Source organism: Mauremys reevesii, linkage group 5, assembly GCF_016161935.1.
Source record: "Mauremys reevesii isolate NIE-2019 linkage group 5, ASM1616193v1, whole genome shotgun sequence".
Lineage (NCBI taxonomy): Eukaryota > Metazoa > Chordata > Testudines > Geoemydidae > Mauremys > Mauremys reevesii.
The window spans coordinates 83,755,321-83,774,916 of NC_052627.1; the positions used below are offsets into that span (position 1 = coordinate 83,755,321).

General features: G+C 39.8%; 1 protein-coding gene and 1 long non-coding RNA gene across 12 annotated transcripts in view; one reads left to right on the forward strand and one right to left on the reverse strand.

Moving 5' to 3' along the window:
• Positions 1 to 19,596, reverse strand: part of LOC120406073 — a 209,173-nt gene that overhangs the window by 171,293 nt on the left and 18,284 nt on the right. The gene's annotated exons all lie outside the window — the stretch shown is intronic.
• The window catches only part of MTUS1 (microtubule associated scaffold protein 1), a 195,804-nt gene that overhangs the window by 118,259 nt on the left and 57,949 nt on the right, over positions 1 to 19,596 (forward strand). For all 7 annotated transcript variants that reach the window (XM_039540304.1, XM_039540303.1, XM_039540299.1 and 4 more), the window contains one exon: positions 14,779 to 14,996. In XM_039540304.1, the coding sequence (XP_039396238.1) occupies positions 14,779 to 14,996 (218 nt within the window). The remainder of the gene's footprint in view (positions 1 to 14,778; positions 14,997 to 19,596) is intronic.

Genomic DNA, 19,596 nt, shown 5'->3' on the forward strand with positions numbered 1-19,596 from the left:
GGGTAATGCTATGCTCTTCAGGCTCTAATCAAACAAGTAGACCTCCCAATTTGCCTTCTATATTGTGCTACTTTCCAAACATATTTGGAATTAGTAGGCTTAATTCAGACAGTAGCATTTTCTTCAAAAAAAACAAACATCACTGTTTAAAATCTTTCAACAGAATAGTAAAATATTCATACATTTCACTATTCTGGAAGAACAGGCAGCCATCCTTGTCCTAGAATGTTTTTGCTCTTGCTAGTAAAACAAAAATCTCCACGTTCAGTGCACTGACAGGATTTAATTATTTCATGATTCAGTAATTCTTTAAACACAGTTGAGGTTTTAAGTCTTTGGACAACTAATACTCTTCCCAGTGTAGGTATTTAATGGCTGTTTTTCAATTTTTTTAGGCTAATATGTGAACAGCCAAGTTAAAACTAAAATAAGTCTGCAGATAGGCAAATGCTTGCTTGGGTAAAAGAGATGAAATAAAGCTCCTTTTCGCAATCTCCTGATCTAGCCAGTCCCATTTTCCACTCCCTTTCTGGCTTCTAATCTTCGTCTACACCAACCCTCTCCTTGCACAACCAGTCTCAGTTTCTTCCCATCTCCCCAAACCTCCCAGAACAACCTTGCTCCCATTTCCCATGCAAGTCCCAATCTCCCCCAGCTGCTATTTCTGCCTATAATAATTATAAGACCTTTTTGTCTTCTCTCCAAAAAAGCTGAAGTACTGAAAAGATTGGTTGGTTGAACATCTTTGTTTTCCTCTTTTCCCCCACCCTCAATGGTCACCTGTTCAATTTCCATCTCCCACAAGTAAGTACATATTTTATTTATTAAGATATTTATTTTGGCTTATTACTTTAAAGGTTCATACACCATGTATAATTGAACATGGTACTAAATAGCAGTAACTATGGCTATTGAAGGTTTGCCCACATAGAATTACTCTTCAGTTCTCTAGTCAGTTTATTTTTGTGTAAACAACTTCAAAATGGTGCCAGACTGACACTTGCTTGGACTCTTCTCCTTCCTAGAATTATTGTTCTCATATTTGTAGAAATAGGGGTGATCTGTTTTTGCTTTTAGTTAGACTATTTAGGGTATTCTATACAAATACCATAAATGCTTTGTGACTAACTTAACTATTTTTACATTTTATGATCAAGCAAAACATTGCCAAATATTCTGTACAATTGTTTGTTTACGTATGTTGACTTCCTGTTTGATCTTAATATCTCATTTGCCTTTGAGACTAGGTAGTCTGAGTGTGACTATTAGTCCAGGATGGCTATTTCATAAACAGGAAATATTCTCAAGTAAAGTAAATCCTGAGATATGACTGAGTGAGTCTGTCTCTCTCAAACTGGAATAGAAGCTAAATAATTTTATAGTAGCATAAATGGATAAATGAGAGCAGAATGTAAGAAAAGGTATAAAACAAACTTTAGTTAAGCAGTTTCATAACTGAATACCTATACCACCTTCCTTAGGGGGGTTGTTTTTATTTTTATTTTTTTATATTTTCATGGCTTAACTAAAGGAAAGGACTTGAGAGTCGAATTTAGTTTTATAAAGTTTTATTAAATATCCTTAGCAGTAACTAATAGTATAGGATATAAGAAGGCAAAAATAGTATTGGACTGTGAGTTGGCTAACTAGAAAATTGGTCAATATAACCATTCACGTTTTCTGAACCAAATCACACACCCACAATAATAATTTAGAGGCTGAGCATATCTTGGGAAGGAGCCTTTGTTTAGATATTTTGATAGTCCCTCAGAATAGGGCCTCTCTTGTGCCATTTGGTTATCAACTCCGGTGTTGCTAACATAACAGAGGAAATGCAATCCAAAACTAGATCACAAGAAAATTTGGTCAGTTCTTCCATACTAATTAATCAAGGCCTCTTTTTTCCAATGGATTTATAATAGTCAACCCCTTGTTACCTAATTTCCAATGAATGTTACCACCAGGATCTGATTAGCACTCCTAACTACCTACGATCAACTCCTACACTTTTGATGGACTGCATAGACTGGGTGCAGTTCAAGAGGCTTGTACCTTGATCAGTTTTATGTCTGTAGCCACCTAAACTTGAAAGGCAGTATGAAATCATTAACTTTGGTAGACATATGTACAGTGTCCTACAATCTGAGTTAACAGTAATTTGTTAATTCCAATTCTAAAGTAGCTTTGAAAAGGATGGACACTACTATAGTCCTTCTTTTTCTGGTGCATTAGTGAACAACCCAAACTGCTGGAAAATGGACACTGTTAAAAGTACCTATCTGAATTAGGTACTTGATGTCAGCAGGTTGCTTTATCCCATTTCTGCTGGGTGGTCCAACTTGGTTCCTGTTCTTGGAGGTGCTGGTGTGGACCAATCAAATGGTGATCCATACTTCTGAAGATTCAAATGGTCCAATCAAAATAAGTGGTCCTTTCTCACCATCCAATCAGGGAAACAAGGTATCACCTTTGAGTTCTTGCAAATGAGGCTGGAATTTTCCAGTATCTTCGTGTAATGCATCTTGTCAAACCACCTTGTATAAGACAGGTTAGGCCACAGCTGTTGGTACAAACCATCTTGGGACATACCTTCAACTTTGGCTGGCTTGCTCCAGACAACAACTTACCTCTACAAGTCACTTTCTGTAGGACCCTCTATAGTTCATCTCCTGGCCAACGTTGCAATCATGCTTGCCCAAGTTGCAGTTTCGCCAACCCTCTGCTGAAATGTCCATTATGAAGTTCATATTATGTTCATATAATTTGTGCAAAGTCCCTCTGTTCTTTGATGCTCTTGAAATTTGTTTGTACAATCCATTGTACAATGCAAAGTCACTTCAAGAGCTGCTGTTCTCCTGTGGGCTGAAACAGCTGTGTAACTCTTCCATTTCTTTTCCTCTTGTTTTAACAATGGTCTGAATTTTCTGTATGACTGAACTGAGTCTATGCATTATTAATCAAACAGTTATGTTTTGATTATTCCACTCTAAAATCAAGTGTCCTTATAAACATGCTATTCAGTTCTTTTTTATTTACCTCTTTCAGCGCAAGTGTATTTCACTAACTTAATACCATAAGCCTGCTTGATTACAAATATTAGCCTTACTACTTCATTACTTAAGATAAAGGAAATCAACATGAGTTCAGCCCTTTTTCTTTTCTTTTCTTTTTCTTTTTCCTAACGAGATTGCCCATGAGGTAAACCCTGTCATTAAAGTTACAATATTTTGCCCAAAGCTGTATTACTTATTGCTAACTTCATTTATACATCTAATTTCATTTAATCATATTAGATTCCACTAAGTTCCCTCTCTTTTCCTACTGTATCTGGCAATATAGTATATCAACATTTAATATTTTGTTTTTAATTCATTCAGATAGAGAAAAGGGAAGTCTACTTAGTTGCACTAGCAGTACGCTCTTGTGAAAGGCTGCAGCAGCTCTGAGTTTTCTCAGGCTATTGACAAAATCTAGCCATTAGACTTTGTTTCTAGTCTCTTGGCCCTCTGTTTTTATTTTTTCTAAAAAACTCTTGAAGCCCAGACAGTTCTTTAATAACTAGCTATGAGTTATTAGTATTACAACTAGCAAACAATTTGCAGGAGTTTGTGGTATTGCTGAAAGCTGTTCATGTATCAATAACTACATAGTATTCCTGCACTCTGGCTGACTGAGAAATTCAAAACACTAATCTGGGAATGGGGGAACTGTCACAACCTTTGTTTAGGGTTGCCAACTTTCCAATTTCTTAAAACCGGATACTACAGGTCCTCCCCCTGCCTTCTCCTTCCCTCTTCCCTGGAACTCGCCTGCCACCTGCAGAGCTGGGTTGGGAGCTGACACTGAGCCTGCCTGTCTACAAGATGTGGGTAGGAGGGAGCCCCAGAAAGAGGCTGGTGTGGGTTGATGACCAGGCAGCCCCCCTGCCCTGCTAGGCCCCCTACCCTGGCTCCTCCTGGTCCTCACGCCCTGTGCCACACTGGCGGGGGGGAGGCTGGAGTGCACTTGCAGGCAGTGACCCTCCGTTATGGTGCTCTGCAGGCAATAACTGAACTTGGTGTCTAGTTAGTACTTCTGATCAGATACTGCACAGGTCCCCTTTCAGTCAGATTTTGTGGCCAAAAACTGGGCATCTGGCAACCATATTTAAATTTTTGTAGAAAGTGTTGTATGTACCAGGGGCTTCTTACATTCTTCCATTCTACCCATATGCTCCCTATGTGTCACCTTCCCATTGCCCTCCTATTTGAGGGACTCACTGCATATCTCCCCTACTCTTTCCTTCATGCCTGGGGCTCCATGTGACCCATTAGCACCAGGGCAGGAGTTCTGTGTGCACCACCCTTCTCCCTCACCATTATTTTTTGTCTGGGAAATAAGTCATATGGGGTGTCAACTTGTTAAACGTTATTGAAAGGATAAAGGGACAAGGTGCGTAAGGTAATATCTTTCACTGGACCAGCTTCTGTTGTGGGGGAGAGAAGTTTTCAAGCTTACACAGGTCTTCAGGTAATTGGGAGGATAAACAGATGAGAAAGGGGTGGTATTGTTATATTGGAAGGCATTAATGGGTGCCGTCAACCAGTTGTGTGATCTGGTCATTGTCTGGGACAGAATACTGAGCTAGATGGGTCATTGGTCTGACCTAGTAATGCCATTCTTGTGTTCTTATAGACCATTGTAGAGGTGCTTGAGGTTGTGGCTGTGCTAAATGGGGGTTCATATATCCTCCGTTTTTCCCCCTTTCCGTTTTCTGATTTCCACAAAATCTGTAGGGTTCTAGCCACTGATACCTAGAGCATTCTTTGAAACAGATTGGATGCAGTGTTCAAAAGTTACACAGATGAAAATGCCATTCATATGCATGTACGGCCTTTGCAAGCTCAGTCAATAAAAGACTGATCCAGATACCCTAATATAGTAGTCATGACTTTGTACTTGTGACTGCCCAGAAGGTTGCAACTTTGTTTCTTGGATGCAAAATCCATGCCTTTTCCACCATAATTAGATTACTGTATTGCACTCTATATGGAACTATACCTTTTAAACCCATTTTGAAAATAAAACTGGTGTAGAATGTGGTGGCTTTCTTAAATGAATGCATACTTTTGTGATCATAAGACATGAGTGCTGCAGGATCTGTTTTGTCTATCCTTGTTCTCCAGGTGAGTTTAAACTTTTGGGTTTTAACCATAAAACCCATAAATGGCCTTACTACCTAACAGAAAACCATTCTCTGAATGCAGCCCCATCAATATCAAAGGCCGGGGGGATTCTAGCAAGGCATTCTTTTTCAGGTTCCTTGGCTCTGGAGCTCTCCTCCATGGTCCCAAGATGCTGATGCTTAGGACCATTGTTGATCAGGGTTTTTAGGGAGGGCTGAGGGTATGGGATGTTGAATGCTAAAATGGGGTGGAATATCTCCTGTTTCCTTGAATTACTTGCTGGTTAAGTTAACCTAATTTTGTGGATGGAGGTTGGTGGGTGCTGTACTGCCGAATTCTTATACTTATATGGATTACTATCTTTAACTGTCAGGATGTCTAGATTTGATAGGTGTCCTTCTGCCTGATGATTGGTTTCAAAATAGCTTCCATACAGTGTATTGTATGTACCTTTTAGTGATTAGGTGGTTACCATACATGTATAGGAATGCTGAAGATACATCAAGGAAAACCTTCATTCATCAGAATAAGACTAAACTGCATCTTCCAACTCTCCTAACGTAGGTGTATGGGTTTTGAAGACTGAAATGTGAGGGTATGCTGACCAGAAACTGCGAACAGCTCTTATAGGGTGGTGTTGAGCGTGCTTATGCTTATGTTTGCTCACTATTTTGAATTGTGGAAACTAGTCACCTTGTTCCATAAGCAGTCTTTTTTTGTTTTTTGGTTTTTTTAAGTCAATAGTAGGATTCTTGTGCAGGTTGCTTCAGGGATTCTTGATGATTCTGCCCACCAATAGGCAGCCAGGATGGGGTACTGTCAATTTGGACAGATCACCATCAGGCGCTCTACATTATTTGAGGGTTGTTTTGGCCCCAAAAATAGCCTGGAATCCTGAGAGAACAGAATTTTGTGCTGCATTAGAATCTCACCCCAAATATTGTGCGCTAATTGAAGCTTCAATACTTGATAGCCTTCAAAAGGAGATGGGGGTACTTCATTATCAACTCCAATGTGCAACTTGTGTTAGTGGTTTTCAAAATCAATGTGCAGTGAGTAAATTCTCATGATATATCCAAATGGCTGGGCAGTCAGGTATCTAACTACTTGCAAATAGGCTTACCTACAATTATTATGACGTCTATAGGTTAGACATGAAACCTAGCCTTTTAGAAGCAAAGTTAACACACCACATTTTTCTGGGTTGCTAGGCCTACTGAATGAAGACTTTTTGAAAATAAACAATATAAATACGTAATCTTCCCCATGCTACTGTGCCACTGGTCCTCAACTGTGAACTAGAGGACTTAGCTCAGGGATGAAGATAACTGATGTTCCATTATCGGTTAGTATGTGGTCGTCTTGAGACTGTTCGGAGGCAGTACTAGTTGTAGTGATGGTGTTTGTGGCAAAGGCACTCATGGATTTATTCATTAACATCTAATTAGGAACATTTCCAGAAGGATACTGGAGAGCCACCCAGTTCAGCATAGTATTGAGGCCATTAACTGAGAAATAAGTGATTTCAAACTCCTATGTGCAGTTAAAGGCATTCATGTGAGCCCTTCCCTTGAAGAGAGAGGGTTTTCGAGTTCTCATGTATGCCTCTTATGTTGCAAAGAAGCCAAACATACTGGCAACAACTCCCACTGGTGCTTTTGATTGACACCTGGAACAAATGACTGTTGGGAGTAACTTTCCGAGTGACATCCCACATACGTGGATGACAGCAAAGGATTTAATAGGTTGGGTGTGGCAAAATCAGGCAGTTGTTACACTAACCAATACTCTTGTTGAAATTTGGGACTGAACTATTCCACAGCTCTGTAAGGTGTGCTCTGCTTCTATCTAGTGTCTTCAGTCAAGTGTACTGACTGTAACCTGAAATAGGATACTTCACCAGAGGGCTACCTGCTTCCTTCTCCACATAAGTGGTAACTAGCTGCTGGTGTGCTTGGAACCTGTGACAGTTGTTGTCACTGTGGAGTAATATATCCAGGAAGACATCTGTGGCTCCTGCTGGAGCAGAGAGAGAGTGTTAAGCTGCCATGATGGCAGAAATTAAAGCTTGCCAAAAGGAATTAAGAAATGGCATGGAAATTTCCCAAAAGGAAATCAGAACAGTTCTTGATGCACAGAGGAGCCAGCAACAGATGAAAGACTACTTCAAAGCAGAGATTAAATCCAGTCAATTGGAATTAAAAACTGTAGTTGAGGAGATCCAGACAGTGAGGAAAGAAATGGAAGTTCAGTTAAATGCCCAGGCTGATCTGGTATATTTGATTGAAGGAATTACCAGCAATTTGACCAATGTTGTTAAAGTTTTCCAGAAAATGGAAAGAAGTCAGAAAGCTTTGACCAGCCTGGATCTTGCTAACAGAGAGGATCAGAAGCAAGGACTTAAGGACAGCAACAAATGCTTGGATGAGGAAGTTAGTCTTCAAACCACTCTAGAAGCTAACTGTTTGGTGAAGGAACATGAAAATAGGATGGCTTGGGGTAAGAGAACTTACCTGATCCTCAAATTACAAAGCTTGGAGGTGAAAGGTTTGATTGTTTCTGTTCCAGTTCTTTCTTTCTTAGCTTTGTTTGGAACACTTTTTTAAAAATTCTATCATTCATATTTAAAAATCCTTTTTCTAAGGAAAATAACCTCAGTTTAAAGTAGAAGGGCATTAGCATGTACTCAGATGTAAGGTTAAGATTTTGTCACAGGTATTTTTAGTAAAAGTCACAGGCAAGACATGGGCAATAAGCCACAGAAGCCCAAGTCCCCTGGCATGGCGCTGGAGCTCTGATGCCACAAGGTGAGCCAGCAGCTCGGAGCCCCATCTCCACGGGGTTGAAGTCACGGAGGTCTGTTAAAGTAATGGAATTAGTGATCTCTGTGACTAAATCCATATCCTTACTCATAGGGTGTGTCTACACTGCAATAAAACATCTGCAGCTGACCTGTGTCAGCTGACTCTGGGGCTGCAGGGCTATAAAATTGCAGTGCACACATTTGGGCTTGACTGCAGCCCAGGCTCTAGAACTCACTCCTCACAGGGTCCCAGCATTTAGGAGCTGGGATCTTGCAGGGAAGGGTGGGTCCCAGATCAAGCCAGAATGTCTCCACTGCAATTTTACAGCCTGATCCCTGTGAGCCTGAGTGATTGCAATGTAGACATACCAATCAAGTCACTTGGGGTAATGCAAAAGGTTCTGGTTTAGTTCTATAAACTCAAGAAAGCAGTAGAAATTCTCAAGGGGATAAGCTTTGGGATGTGGCAAAGGTTAGTTATTCATGGGGGCAGAATTTCAGTTGCTGTTCAGCAACTAAGTGCACAGATGTAGAAGCTCAAATGGTTGTCAGGATTGAATGTTTTGTTAAAGCAACGTATGGACCAAGCCACTCCAAAGTGGCTCAGGTAAGGCTTTACAGGAGTGTTTACATTCCTTGTAATATCTAGGCTCTTAAATGTAACAAGTATATGGGATACACCCTACTGATAGAATAGCTCTTCATTTTCTCCTCCTGCGCAACTTCATATCAGATTGGTCAGACTCCCAGTGGAGTCAGGGGAACCAGTTCCTAAATTTAAAAAAAAAAAGGCTTTTACAAAGAGGTTGGTCTGGCTCAGTGTCAGCTGAATGGCAGCTGCATTCATTCAGCCAGACAATTGTATTATAGAACCCCAGGGTGTCAGGAATCTGAGTCTTCAGCAGAGCCAGTCTCCAGGCAACCTTAGGAGCTGGTCTGTAGTGTGCTACCTGATAGGCTACACCTCCTGTTTGGTTGGAAGAGTCAGCAGACAGGCTCTTAAGCCCAGCTGTTGCAGTTCAGTGGCTGCTCTAAGTATTTGCTTGTGTGGCTATATTAGCTCCTGTCCTTGCTTTGGTGCACTCCAAGTAACCAGATTCTGACCCTTGGCTCTGGTTCCTGACTACCAACTCCAGCTCTGACCACTGGGCACAACTGCCCATATCCTGGTCATTGGCACAGGGTAGATCTCTGAGGCTAGGAAGAGTTCTCAATTGAGGACTGTCCCAAGTGTGTGCAATGCACTTTTCCCAGAGATAAAGGTATTTGGAGCTCTAGCTAATATGCACTGACCAGATGGGTGCAGTTTAATAAAATATCCAATTCCTTGTATGTTGACAGGTGAGCACAGCGGTCTACGTAATTATGAGGATGACTCTGTCTGGTAACATTGCTTGTGAGATCTGGAACAGTCTGCAGTGTTTAATCATCAGAAGTTAAGTGCAACGGCAGTTAGGGTGACCAGATGTCATGATTTTCTTATATAGGCTCCTATTACCCCACCCCACCCCCGTCCCAATTTTTCACACTTGTTGTCTGGTCACCCTAATGGCAGTAGACACTGAATTTAAAAATGGACTGGATGGCATTTTGTTATAAAGACTGTCACGTTAGGCTTAATTTAGAAAGGATTTGGGGGACATGATTAGGGGGAATAGACTTTGTGTTCAAGATGGTGACTCGCTGTACATATTAGTCTCACCAAATTCGTTTTACTCTTTGGCATATCTTAATCCTTGTTTTGGTAACTGAAGTTGCTCCCTCAATTTTGAGGGCCTTAACTGGAATCTATGCTAAAATGTTCTTTCATGTTTTCACCCTTTCTTTATACCATTGTTTCAATGCAACTGTAATTTGGCTTTCTCTGTTTGAGGTTCAGCTCTTCCTGTATAGCTTTGGAGTCTTAGGAACCTTTCTCTTCACAAGAGGAACAAGTAGAGGTGACCTGCCCAGAGGTACATAAGGTCATAACCAGGCATAGGAGGGACTGTGTGATCTTTATCTGTAGAGGCATCTCACACCATTGATGATGGTTCATGCTTGCAGAGAAGCCTTGAACATTAAGGCTGTTGTACGGTGCCCCTTACATAAGAACATAAGAATGGCCGTACCGGGTCAGAACAAAGGTCCATCTAGCCCAATATCTGTCTACCGACAGTGGCCAATGCCAGGCGCCCCAGAGGGAGTGAACCTAACAGGCAATGATCAAGTGATCTCTCTCCTGCCATCCATCTCCATCCTCTGACAAACAGGCTAGGGACACCATTCTTTACCCATCCTGGCTAATAGCCATTTATGGACTTAACCACCATGAATTTATCCAGTTCTCTTTTAAACGCTGTTACAGTCCTAGCCTTCACAACCTCCTCAGGTAAGGAGTTCCACAAGTTGACTGTGCGCTGCGTGAAGAAGAACTTCCTTTTATTTGTTTTAAACCTGCTGCCTATTAATTTCATTTGGTGACCCCTAGTTTTTGTATTATGGGAATAAGTCAATAACTTTTCCTTATCCACTTTCTCCACATCACTCGTGATTTTATATACCTCTATCATATCCCCCCTTAGTCTCCTCTTTTCCAAGCTGAAGAGTCCTAGCCTCTTTAATCTTTCCTCATATGGGACCCTCTCCAAACCCCTGATCATTTTAGTTGCCCTTTTCTGAACCTTTTCTAGTGCTGGTATATCTTTTTTGAGGTGAGGAGACCACATCTGTACACAGTATTCGAGATGTGGGCGTACCATGGATTTATATAAGGGCAATAATATATTCTCAGTCTTATTCTCTATCCCCTTTTTAATGATTCCTAACATCCTGTTTGCTTTTTTGACCGCCTCTGCATACTGCGTGGACATCTTCAGAGAACTATCCACGATGACTCCAAGATCTTTTTCCTGACTCATTGTAGCTAAATTAGCCCCCATCATATTGTATGTATAGTTGGGGTTATTTTTTCCAATGTGCATTACTTTACATTTACCCATATTAAATTTCATTTGCCGTTTTCTTGCCCAATCACTTAGTTTTGTGAGATCTTTCTGAAGTTCTTCACAGTCTGCTTTGGTCTTAACTATGTAACAAAAATGCTTGAAGGAATGTCTTTGCATTGAAATGGGCTACGTTTTGTGTGTTAAAGCATTGTCACAAGTCCCCAGCGTTAGGTTTGACAGATATTTGTATAAAGTGACTAGGAAAATTATTGGGCAGCCTGAATACTAGGGTTTGATCAATGCTTTAATGGATTTGTGTGATAAATTCAGTCTTGCTGAATACTGGGAATATGGATATGGCTGGAATCCAGTGTCACATATGGTCTCCTTTTGCTTTGTACCTGTTTGAAATTAACTCAGCTATGAGAGAGTATCTGATACAATTTCTTTCTCCCAAAACAATAACCCCCTCCCCACAACCCCACTCTTTGCAAGACAAGAGTGAGTTTTTGTTTTATGGCAGATACCTGTTCACTAGAAGGAACCCTGTCTGAAGCCATGAGCTAATTTAATGTAGCTCCCCCAAAAAGCCATTAAACATATCAGCTGCGGCAGCATTTTAACATGCCTTGTGTGGTTGCGGTGCAGCACTGGGAGAAAGCATCACTACTCTCCCAAGGCTCTTAAAAAAAACCTCCTCAAAAAGGGGTATAGCAATGAGCACTGGGACACTATTTACACTGGTACTTTTCCTTGGTGCAACTTGCTGCGTTCAGGAGGGTGGTTTTTTCTCTCACACACGAGCAAGAAAGTTGCAGCGCTGTTAATTGCCAGTCTAGACAAGCCATTTAGTCATTGATAGGAGTTAGATTCAGGTTATGAACTTTTAAAGTGAGACTGATTTGTTATCAGTGCATTATCATTTTCCAAAGTGTGCGGGGTATGTCCCTGTGGGGTGTGAAAGACTGGCTGGAAGGGACCTGGGCAGACCTCTGTCATCTGTTATGGTTTTGAGGAACCTTTTGAAAGGTGACCAGAGAATAACAGAAGGAGCAATCCTGAGTTCTCTGAGACACTGAAACTATAGTTATAAGGTGAAAACTAGTCCACTCGTTTAAAATGTGGTGCGCTAATGCCAATGACACTTCAGTAGTCAGCGTTACAGGCTTTGATGTGCAGTGAAATAGCCAAGAAAGAAGCATCATTAGGAATGTTTACACCAATATTTCCTGAGGGTGGGGGCAGCAGCACTTAAGGACTCTTAGAGGGTAGAGTGTGTGTGTGTGGGGGGGGGAAATGTATACATTACCTTGAGGAGACCCTTAACACATGGCAAAGGAAAAGGGGCATGACTGGTTTAATTTTCCTGAATGAGGACTCTGCTTTCAAATGTTTGGGTAGTTGTTGTAAGCCACCCAAGATTGTTACTAACAATATTAATACATTAGGCTACCAATTCAAATGCGTTGGTTCTCACCCTCCTTTCAGTGATATGATAGGAGGATATTGATGTACTGAATGTATCAATGTTATTTCACTGGCCTTTAGAGCTTTTGAAGGACTTTATAAACTACTGATTATCATGCATAAGAGATTTTGGACTTTTATTTTTTCCATCAAATCTCACCTCTTTCAAATTGTTACAAATTTAGTTTCCTTTGATTCTCAGCTTTAAATTCAGTGGATCTTGATAGTTAATCTAAAGGCTCATTTGTCTTGATGTTTTCATTAAACTACCTTGGGATATCTATATTTTGCATCAGACTATGGTTGCTATAGGATTTGTTCACTGGCTGTGAGAACTATAGGGAGACACTGGCCCTACTTGCACAGCTATACATGGCTGACTTTCCAAATTGAAGACTATAGAGAAACCTTGTACACCTGGAAGAATCAAGTATTGAATTTAGAAATGTTGGTCTCTTCTGATGTGACGTGATCTAGTTGTGACACAATGCCCCATATTCTTCAGAGATATTGTTGTGATATGATTATGGCATAACTATGGTACTTTATGCAAAATAGGTCATGTGAGATTGAAAAGTTATGACTTACTGAATGTCATTATCCTATTTGAATGCATGTACCATTTTGGTATCTGAAGTTAGGAATATTGGCTATGCATCTATTACAAATGTGTCTACACCCAAGGGACACTCACTAGGCAGAAGACACTCAGTTTAGATGGCTGGCTGAGAAGGGTCATTACGGAGAACAATAGGGTTTAGAAGATGCTAATCTCCCACTGGGGAGCCTTCCTGAGGATGCTACAAACAGCCTATGACTCATGGCTGCTATGACACTATGGGATCATGCGACCAAGTCACCTGCTACTGGACTCCATTGTAGAGTACTAGTGTTTATACACTGAAAGGCATGGAAACTGAAGTTGGAGAAAAAAGGGTTCCTGCAATATACAAAGCTATTTAAGGCAGGGGAGTGACATCATCCTGGGTTCTTTACTGACTCTGCCCAAAGGAGATGCTTGGAAACATCTGAGAAGCTAGGACTAAACTTGGGGAGAAGGGCTGAACCCAGGCTGGAGGGATTTCTAATCTGTGGAAGGTATACCTGGGGTTTTAAGTGCAGCTTGCGATCAAGAATCTCTGCAAACTGCCTAAAACAACAATAAGGGTGAGAATTTGCTACTCATATCCAGTTTCTTTAGTATATTAAGCTTAGATTGAGTTTTTGTTTTATTTGCTAAGTAATCATCTTTGATCTCTTTGCTATCTCTAATAATCACTTAAAATCTATCTTTTTGTAGTTTAATAAACTTGTTTTGTTTTGTCTAAAACCAGTGTGTGGAAATCATTACTTGGGGCAGAAAGCTGTATATATTCCTCTCCACGTTGAGGGAGGGGGTGAATTTCATGAGCTTACACTGTACAGTTCTCTGTACAGTGCAAGACGGTATCATTTTGGATTGCCCTCCAAAGGGGGGGGTGCACTTGAGTATGTGGCAGTTCCTTAGCTGAGCCTTCCCATGCAGAGCTGATCTCAGGGTGTGTCTCTACCTATGTGGGGGCCTGTCGCAGCAGTACACTGTAAAGGAGTCCAAGCTGGTGGGTCAGGTGGGCTCAGTGGTATACCAGTTCCAGGCAGCACCCCAAGGTTGGGGCGGTGGTGGGGAATCAATCACACTAGTGCTGTTAAGTGTCAGTATTTGCCATGTTACAATATTAAAGTAGGTAATCCTCAGGCTGCGCATAAAGGGATAGGGGAAGCTTGGAGTGTATTGGATGTTTGACAGCTTTAGTAAGTACTTGATCCATGACAGATGTTATTAATACTAAGAAACGTGCTCCAGGACCTTTCGCTAATAAAAGGTAAATGTGAACTGAAGATGGTGGAATCTTGCAGTGGAAATTAAAGCATGAACGGGATCAAATACATGTAGGGAAAATGCTTCAATAGATTTTGTAACTTCCAGTTCAGGAAATGTGAAATTGTTGCAGACCTGGAAAATAGATGGCATTTAATGTATGAAAATTAGACAATTCACTAGATAAACGTAGAGATGAGGAAAAGCTTTAAAACTAAAGAACCACTTCAGTTCTTTCAAAATGCTTATCAAAATTGCAGTGTAAAGAGTTAGCTAAAATGCACTTAATGAACAAATGTAAATGCATAATCATTAAGAGCAATTTGAGTTGTATATGGCTTTTGTGGTATGAGAACACTGAAGCTGTTGTATGGTCCCTTACCCTCAAGACCGTAATGCCATTAAAAAGTAACCCTTTTGACCCAATCAAAGTGGCTCAGGAAATGTTTTTTAAATATGTGTTTCTATTTCCTTTGTGTTTTAACTTCCAGCTTTGGTAGTTAGTAAAACTTCAGAAGTGAATATTTTAATTAGAATGTCTTTTTTTTTTAATTCCAGTTGAGAGAGGCAAGCAGAGGACTCCTAAAAGTTCATGCATACACACACAAACCTCTCCAGCTGTGCATTCAACTGAAACAAAAACACGTGAATTGGCACAATACAAAGCAAAATGTGAGAACCAAAGTGAAATTATCCTGCATTTGAAGAAATTCTTGGCAAGCAGTAATCAGAAGTTTGAAGCATTAACAGTTGTGATCCAGCACCTACAGTCTGAGGTAAGGCTATCCAAATGCAGTAGTCTTTGCTTGAATTTGGTGTCATCTTCTGAATCTGGCAGGGCCTCTGGATAGTTAATTTGTACACATAACAGGTCTTCGTTTGACTCATCTGGTGAATCTATGAAGCCCACTCAAAAAAAAACAAAAAAAAAAAAAACCACCTGTGGCAGCAAGTCGTGGAGCCCAGGTGAAGTGGCTCAGGCTTATGCTGTTGGGGTAAAAATAATAGTGTGTTTTGGGCTCTGAGACCTAGCTCTAGGGAGGAGGGTCTCTGAGCCCAGGTTCCAGCCCAAGCCCAAAAGTCTACACTACTATTTTTAGCCCAACAGAGTGAGCCTGAGTTACTTGACCCAGGCTCTGAGACTCACTTGCACAGGGTTTTTTGCTGTGTAGATCAGTGTTAACATAGACTTGGCAGTTCAGAGCTCTGACATCAGTGGGCTTGCCATGACAGTTATGAAAGGGTTTTTTTGGGTGTGTTGTTTTTTTTTAAATTGCTTGAGCTCCGGCATCTTTCATTACAAATTAAGCACTGGTGTAGATGTACCCATAGGAACCTTCCAGTAGGAGTGCTTTCTTTTTTTTTCTATAGCATTCATTTTTTGTACACTTACCTCTTGTTTAATCTCTAAACTATTTAGATGTTGTATTGTGTATCTCTCTTCCTATGGGGGAAGTCTTCATAGAAATGTAGGCTGTCAGCATTTGTTACCCTTCTCTGGGCCTTTTTTTCTAATAGAACCTTTAAGATATGACTACAATTGAAAACAGTATCCAGGATGAGGTTCTTTGCCTTCAATGCCTTCACAGATTTGAAGGCCTTCAATTAATCATACTCAATATATGTCAAAATACCATTAAACTGTCCCTTGCTAATATATCCTAACATTATTGACCACCTGCATTGAGCAGGTGTTCATTATTCTGTTTACCATAATTTGCTGATATCTTCTAGTGACTTAACTTACTTGACAATAAGTTGTGTACGACTAGTTCAAATTATTACATCCAATATATACACTGTACGATCTCCTGTCTTGAAAACCTTCCGCAAATAACATGCGCATATATAGAGAGATCATTGGGTCACTGCCATACCCCTGTTTTTCTTCTGCTTTTAAAGTACAGAACTCTCTTTGCAACTCTTAATGACACCCCTGGTATCAGCCAGTCAAAAGCTAAAATTTATTGCAAATATTTTCTATTTGGAGACTTGTCCCCATAGCCCTTACTTTAAAAAGACTTGTTTTTGTAGCATGTAAGGATGGTGTTACTCTTGACGAGCAATCCAGTCAATGCTTAAGGACCCTTTAAACATGGTTTGCTCTTGTGCAAAAAACCTAGATTCAAATTATTCAATTTATTTCAGCTAATGGAAGCAGGAATATTCTGTGACATTGTTCAGCTTCTGTGTAAAGGGTAAGCATCTTACTCTAAAAGTGATCAGGAAAGGCGAAGGAGTAGATGTGACACAGAAGACCCAGACAAGTGTATTACCCTGTATCTGACAACCTTCTCAATATTTCACCAAAGGGAGTCATATGTGGTCTCTGCTGAAAGCTAAGAACTAGCTAATTGTCATGGTTTATTGCAATATGTTTGATTGGGAAACAGTTTGAGTTATCTAACATGTAGGATATTGTATTCCAAATCTGATGGGAGTGAGACCTGCCACCTGAGGAGAGGAAATTGAGAGCTAACCCAATTAACATGAGAACAATGGACATCTGTCAACTGAGCCAGTTTGTGTTTACACTTTGGGCCAGATGCAGGGTTCAGAGTTTACAAGGACAAAAAGAACCCCATTAAAAGTCTCTCAATAGGGACCTCTAAATTGAAGGACATGAGTCTGTAATTGTATAAAAGGAGGAGGACAAGAAGACTGTCAGTAGGGCTAGGGGGTGGGAGGTCCCATGAAAAGTGGATCCCAATTCTTTGGACTTGCCAAGCTCTGCAAAGGATAACCTTGAGGTGAGAAATACTTTATTAGACAGGAAAGTAATTTATTAACAAGTATAAGCTATAGATTGCATTTTGTTTTTCTTCTACCTGTAACTTTGTTTCCAAATTTATGCTTGCTTGTATTTGAATTTCTATCTCAAGCTCTGTTAACTAAACTGCAACTGAAGCCAACTTAAATTTCCCTTTGAAGTCTGCAAACTGATTAGATTGGAGTTTGAGCCAAATTTTCTTCACGGCGATGCCTGCCATTAAAAGTTATACTATCAAAATTAATTATTTGTAAGATCTGTGTTGTCGCTCCTATTCTCTTGATAGCCATAGTTTAACTGAAGTCCTAGTGCCTAGTAAACTTCCACATGTTTGAAATAACTTACTACATTTTCCTCTGCTAAAAATGGACTCTATGGTGTTGCTGTTAACTAAAATTCTTGGCAAAACACAGACAAATCCATCCAGCCCCATTGGAGTAAAGGAACAGGAGGGCACTCTGTCTATATATTTCTTTAATTAGATCTAGTAATGGTACAGTACTGTTTTTCCTAATCTGACACAGGTATTGCCCCAAAGTTGTGTTAAACCCTAAACCTACCTTTACTGTATGCATGTAGAAGCATTATCTTGTATTTGTCATACTGTATTAGGAAATTATCGGTCAACCATTAAACTCTTTAGCTATCAGAATTTGCCCAGATTTCTATAGTTAGACTTAAGATTTATTATGGGTAGTCTTTATAAATGTGATATGCTTGAAGTGTGAATAACCAGTTTAAGATTTGAGAATTCTTGACCTTAAAATTCTAAAATCCAGCTTCTACTTACCGGGAATTCAAGTAACTTTCTCTCAATTATTGTTGTAATGTTGCTACAACAAACTAATGAAAGATAGTGATCTTCTTGGCAGCTAGAGTATTTATTGGAAATGAGCAAGGCATCTGACGTAAATGTCAGAAACTGGACTGACAACTGTTAAATGTGTGTGTGCACTTGCAGTGTTAAAAGGACACATCAAATTGAAATCTAGTCAGTTAAATATGTTGCTGTCATTATACCTGTTCTGTTGTCCCTTGCCAATATTTTGTGGCTTTATATCGTGCTTTTCTGTTTTTAACCTCAACAAGCAAGAAGGAGAACAATGAAACTCAGAATACTCAGTGTTATCAAATGCAGGCTAAAACTAAAAATTCTTTCTTCTATTGTAGTAATCTTGGTAGGTGATGGTTGTAACTTTATCAGGTTTTAAAAAAAAATGGAGCAGTACAGTTTTCAGTTGATTGACTTTAACTCTTCGATATTTCTTTTATCAACTTTCACTATATTAATCTTCAAATGTATCATATTATTAGAAGTTATTTACATTAACGGAAATCACAAACCTAGTTTAAAAGATCTGGCATAATGTGTCTGTAGTAAATTCAGTAGGAACCAGAGTTTTTGTTACATTAAAACAAATCTGAACCCCAGATTGTACTGTCATAATCTCTTGTAAAACTATCAGTGAGAATGAGGGTGGTCCGTGTTGCAGACAGCATCCTGAAAATCTGTCAGTTTTACCCTCTTAAACCTTCCCAGACAATACTGAGACCTCCTGCTTGCTCTCTAAGATTGTAACTGAGCCACTTTTTGTTGTAAAATAAAAACTGATCCATACTTTGTGTAGAAGTAAAACTCTTAGATATTGCTGTTTGTTCAGACAAATGTTAAATATTATGAAACAGGTTTTTCATCCACTTCGAATTAAAAGTCCAAATGTTTAAAATCAAACCCAACCACTGAAGTACCAATGAACTCACTTTAGCTCAAAACAATGTTAGGCTTCACCTTTTGAAATTCAGTGCCAATAAAAAAAATTTTTTTTTCACACTGATAGAAATAGAGTAACTCTAGACATGTTGGTCTTCTCCACAGTATTAGCTAGAGTACATCTTCTTTCTTAAACTTCATACTCTGAAGCTATTCTGTTGAGGCTTATCTTTTAGGTGAAAATGAATTGCATTGTGGTAGTGGCTTGAATTAAGTGACATGGCCACTGCAGTGATATTAGCATAGATCTTGCCTAAGTCATGTTTTTTTAAGTAATACATGAATTGTGTCCTGTTTAGAATGAGGATGATTGTACTTAAAATAGAATATCTTATTTGGACTACAAAATATTTATATGCCCATTTTATGCAAAATGAACTTAAGGATAAGATACTTAAACTGTGCTTTAGAAATAAGCTACTGAAACTTTGAACAGAGAACAGAACAGCTTAGAGAAATGTTGGATGAGAAGCACACATTTGGAGCACTGTCATGGGTGGGTATAAACTGTTCAGGAAGGGAAGGCCGGGGAGAAAAGGTGGAGGAGTTGCACTATATGTAAGACAGCAGCATGATTGCTCCAAGCTCCAGTATGAAACTGGAGAAAAGCCTGTTGAGAGTCTTTGGGTTAAGTTTAGAGATCAGAACAACAAGGGTGGGCATCTGCTATAGACCACCAGACCAAGAGACGGAGGTAGATGAGGCTTTATTTGGACAACTAACATAAGTTTCCAGATCACAGGGCCTGGTTCTCATGGGGGACTTCAATCACCCTGACATCTGCTGGGAGAGCAATAAAGCAGTGTACAGACAATCCAGGAAGTTTTTGGAGAGT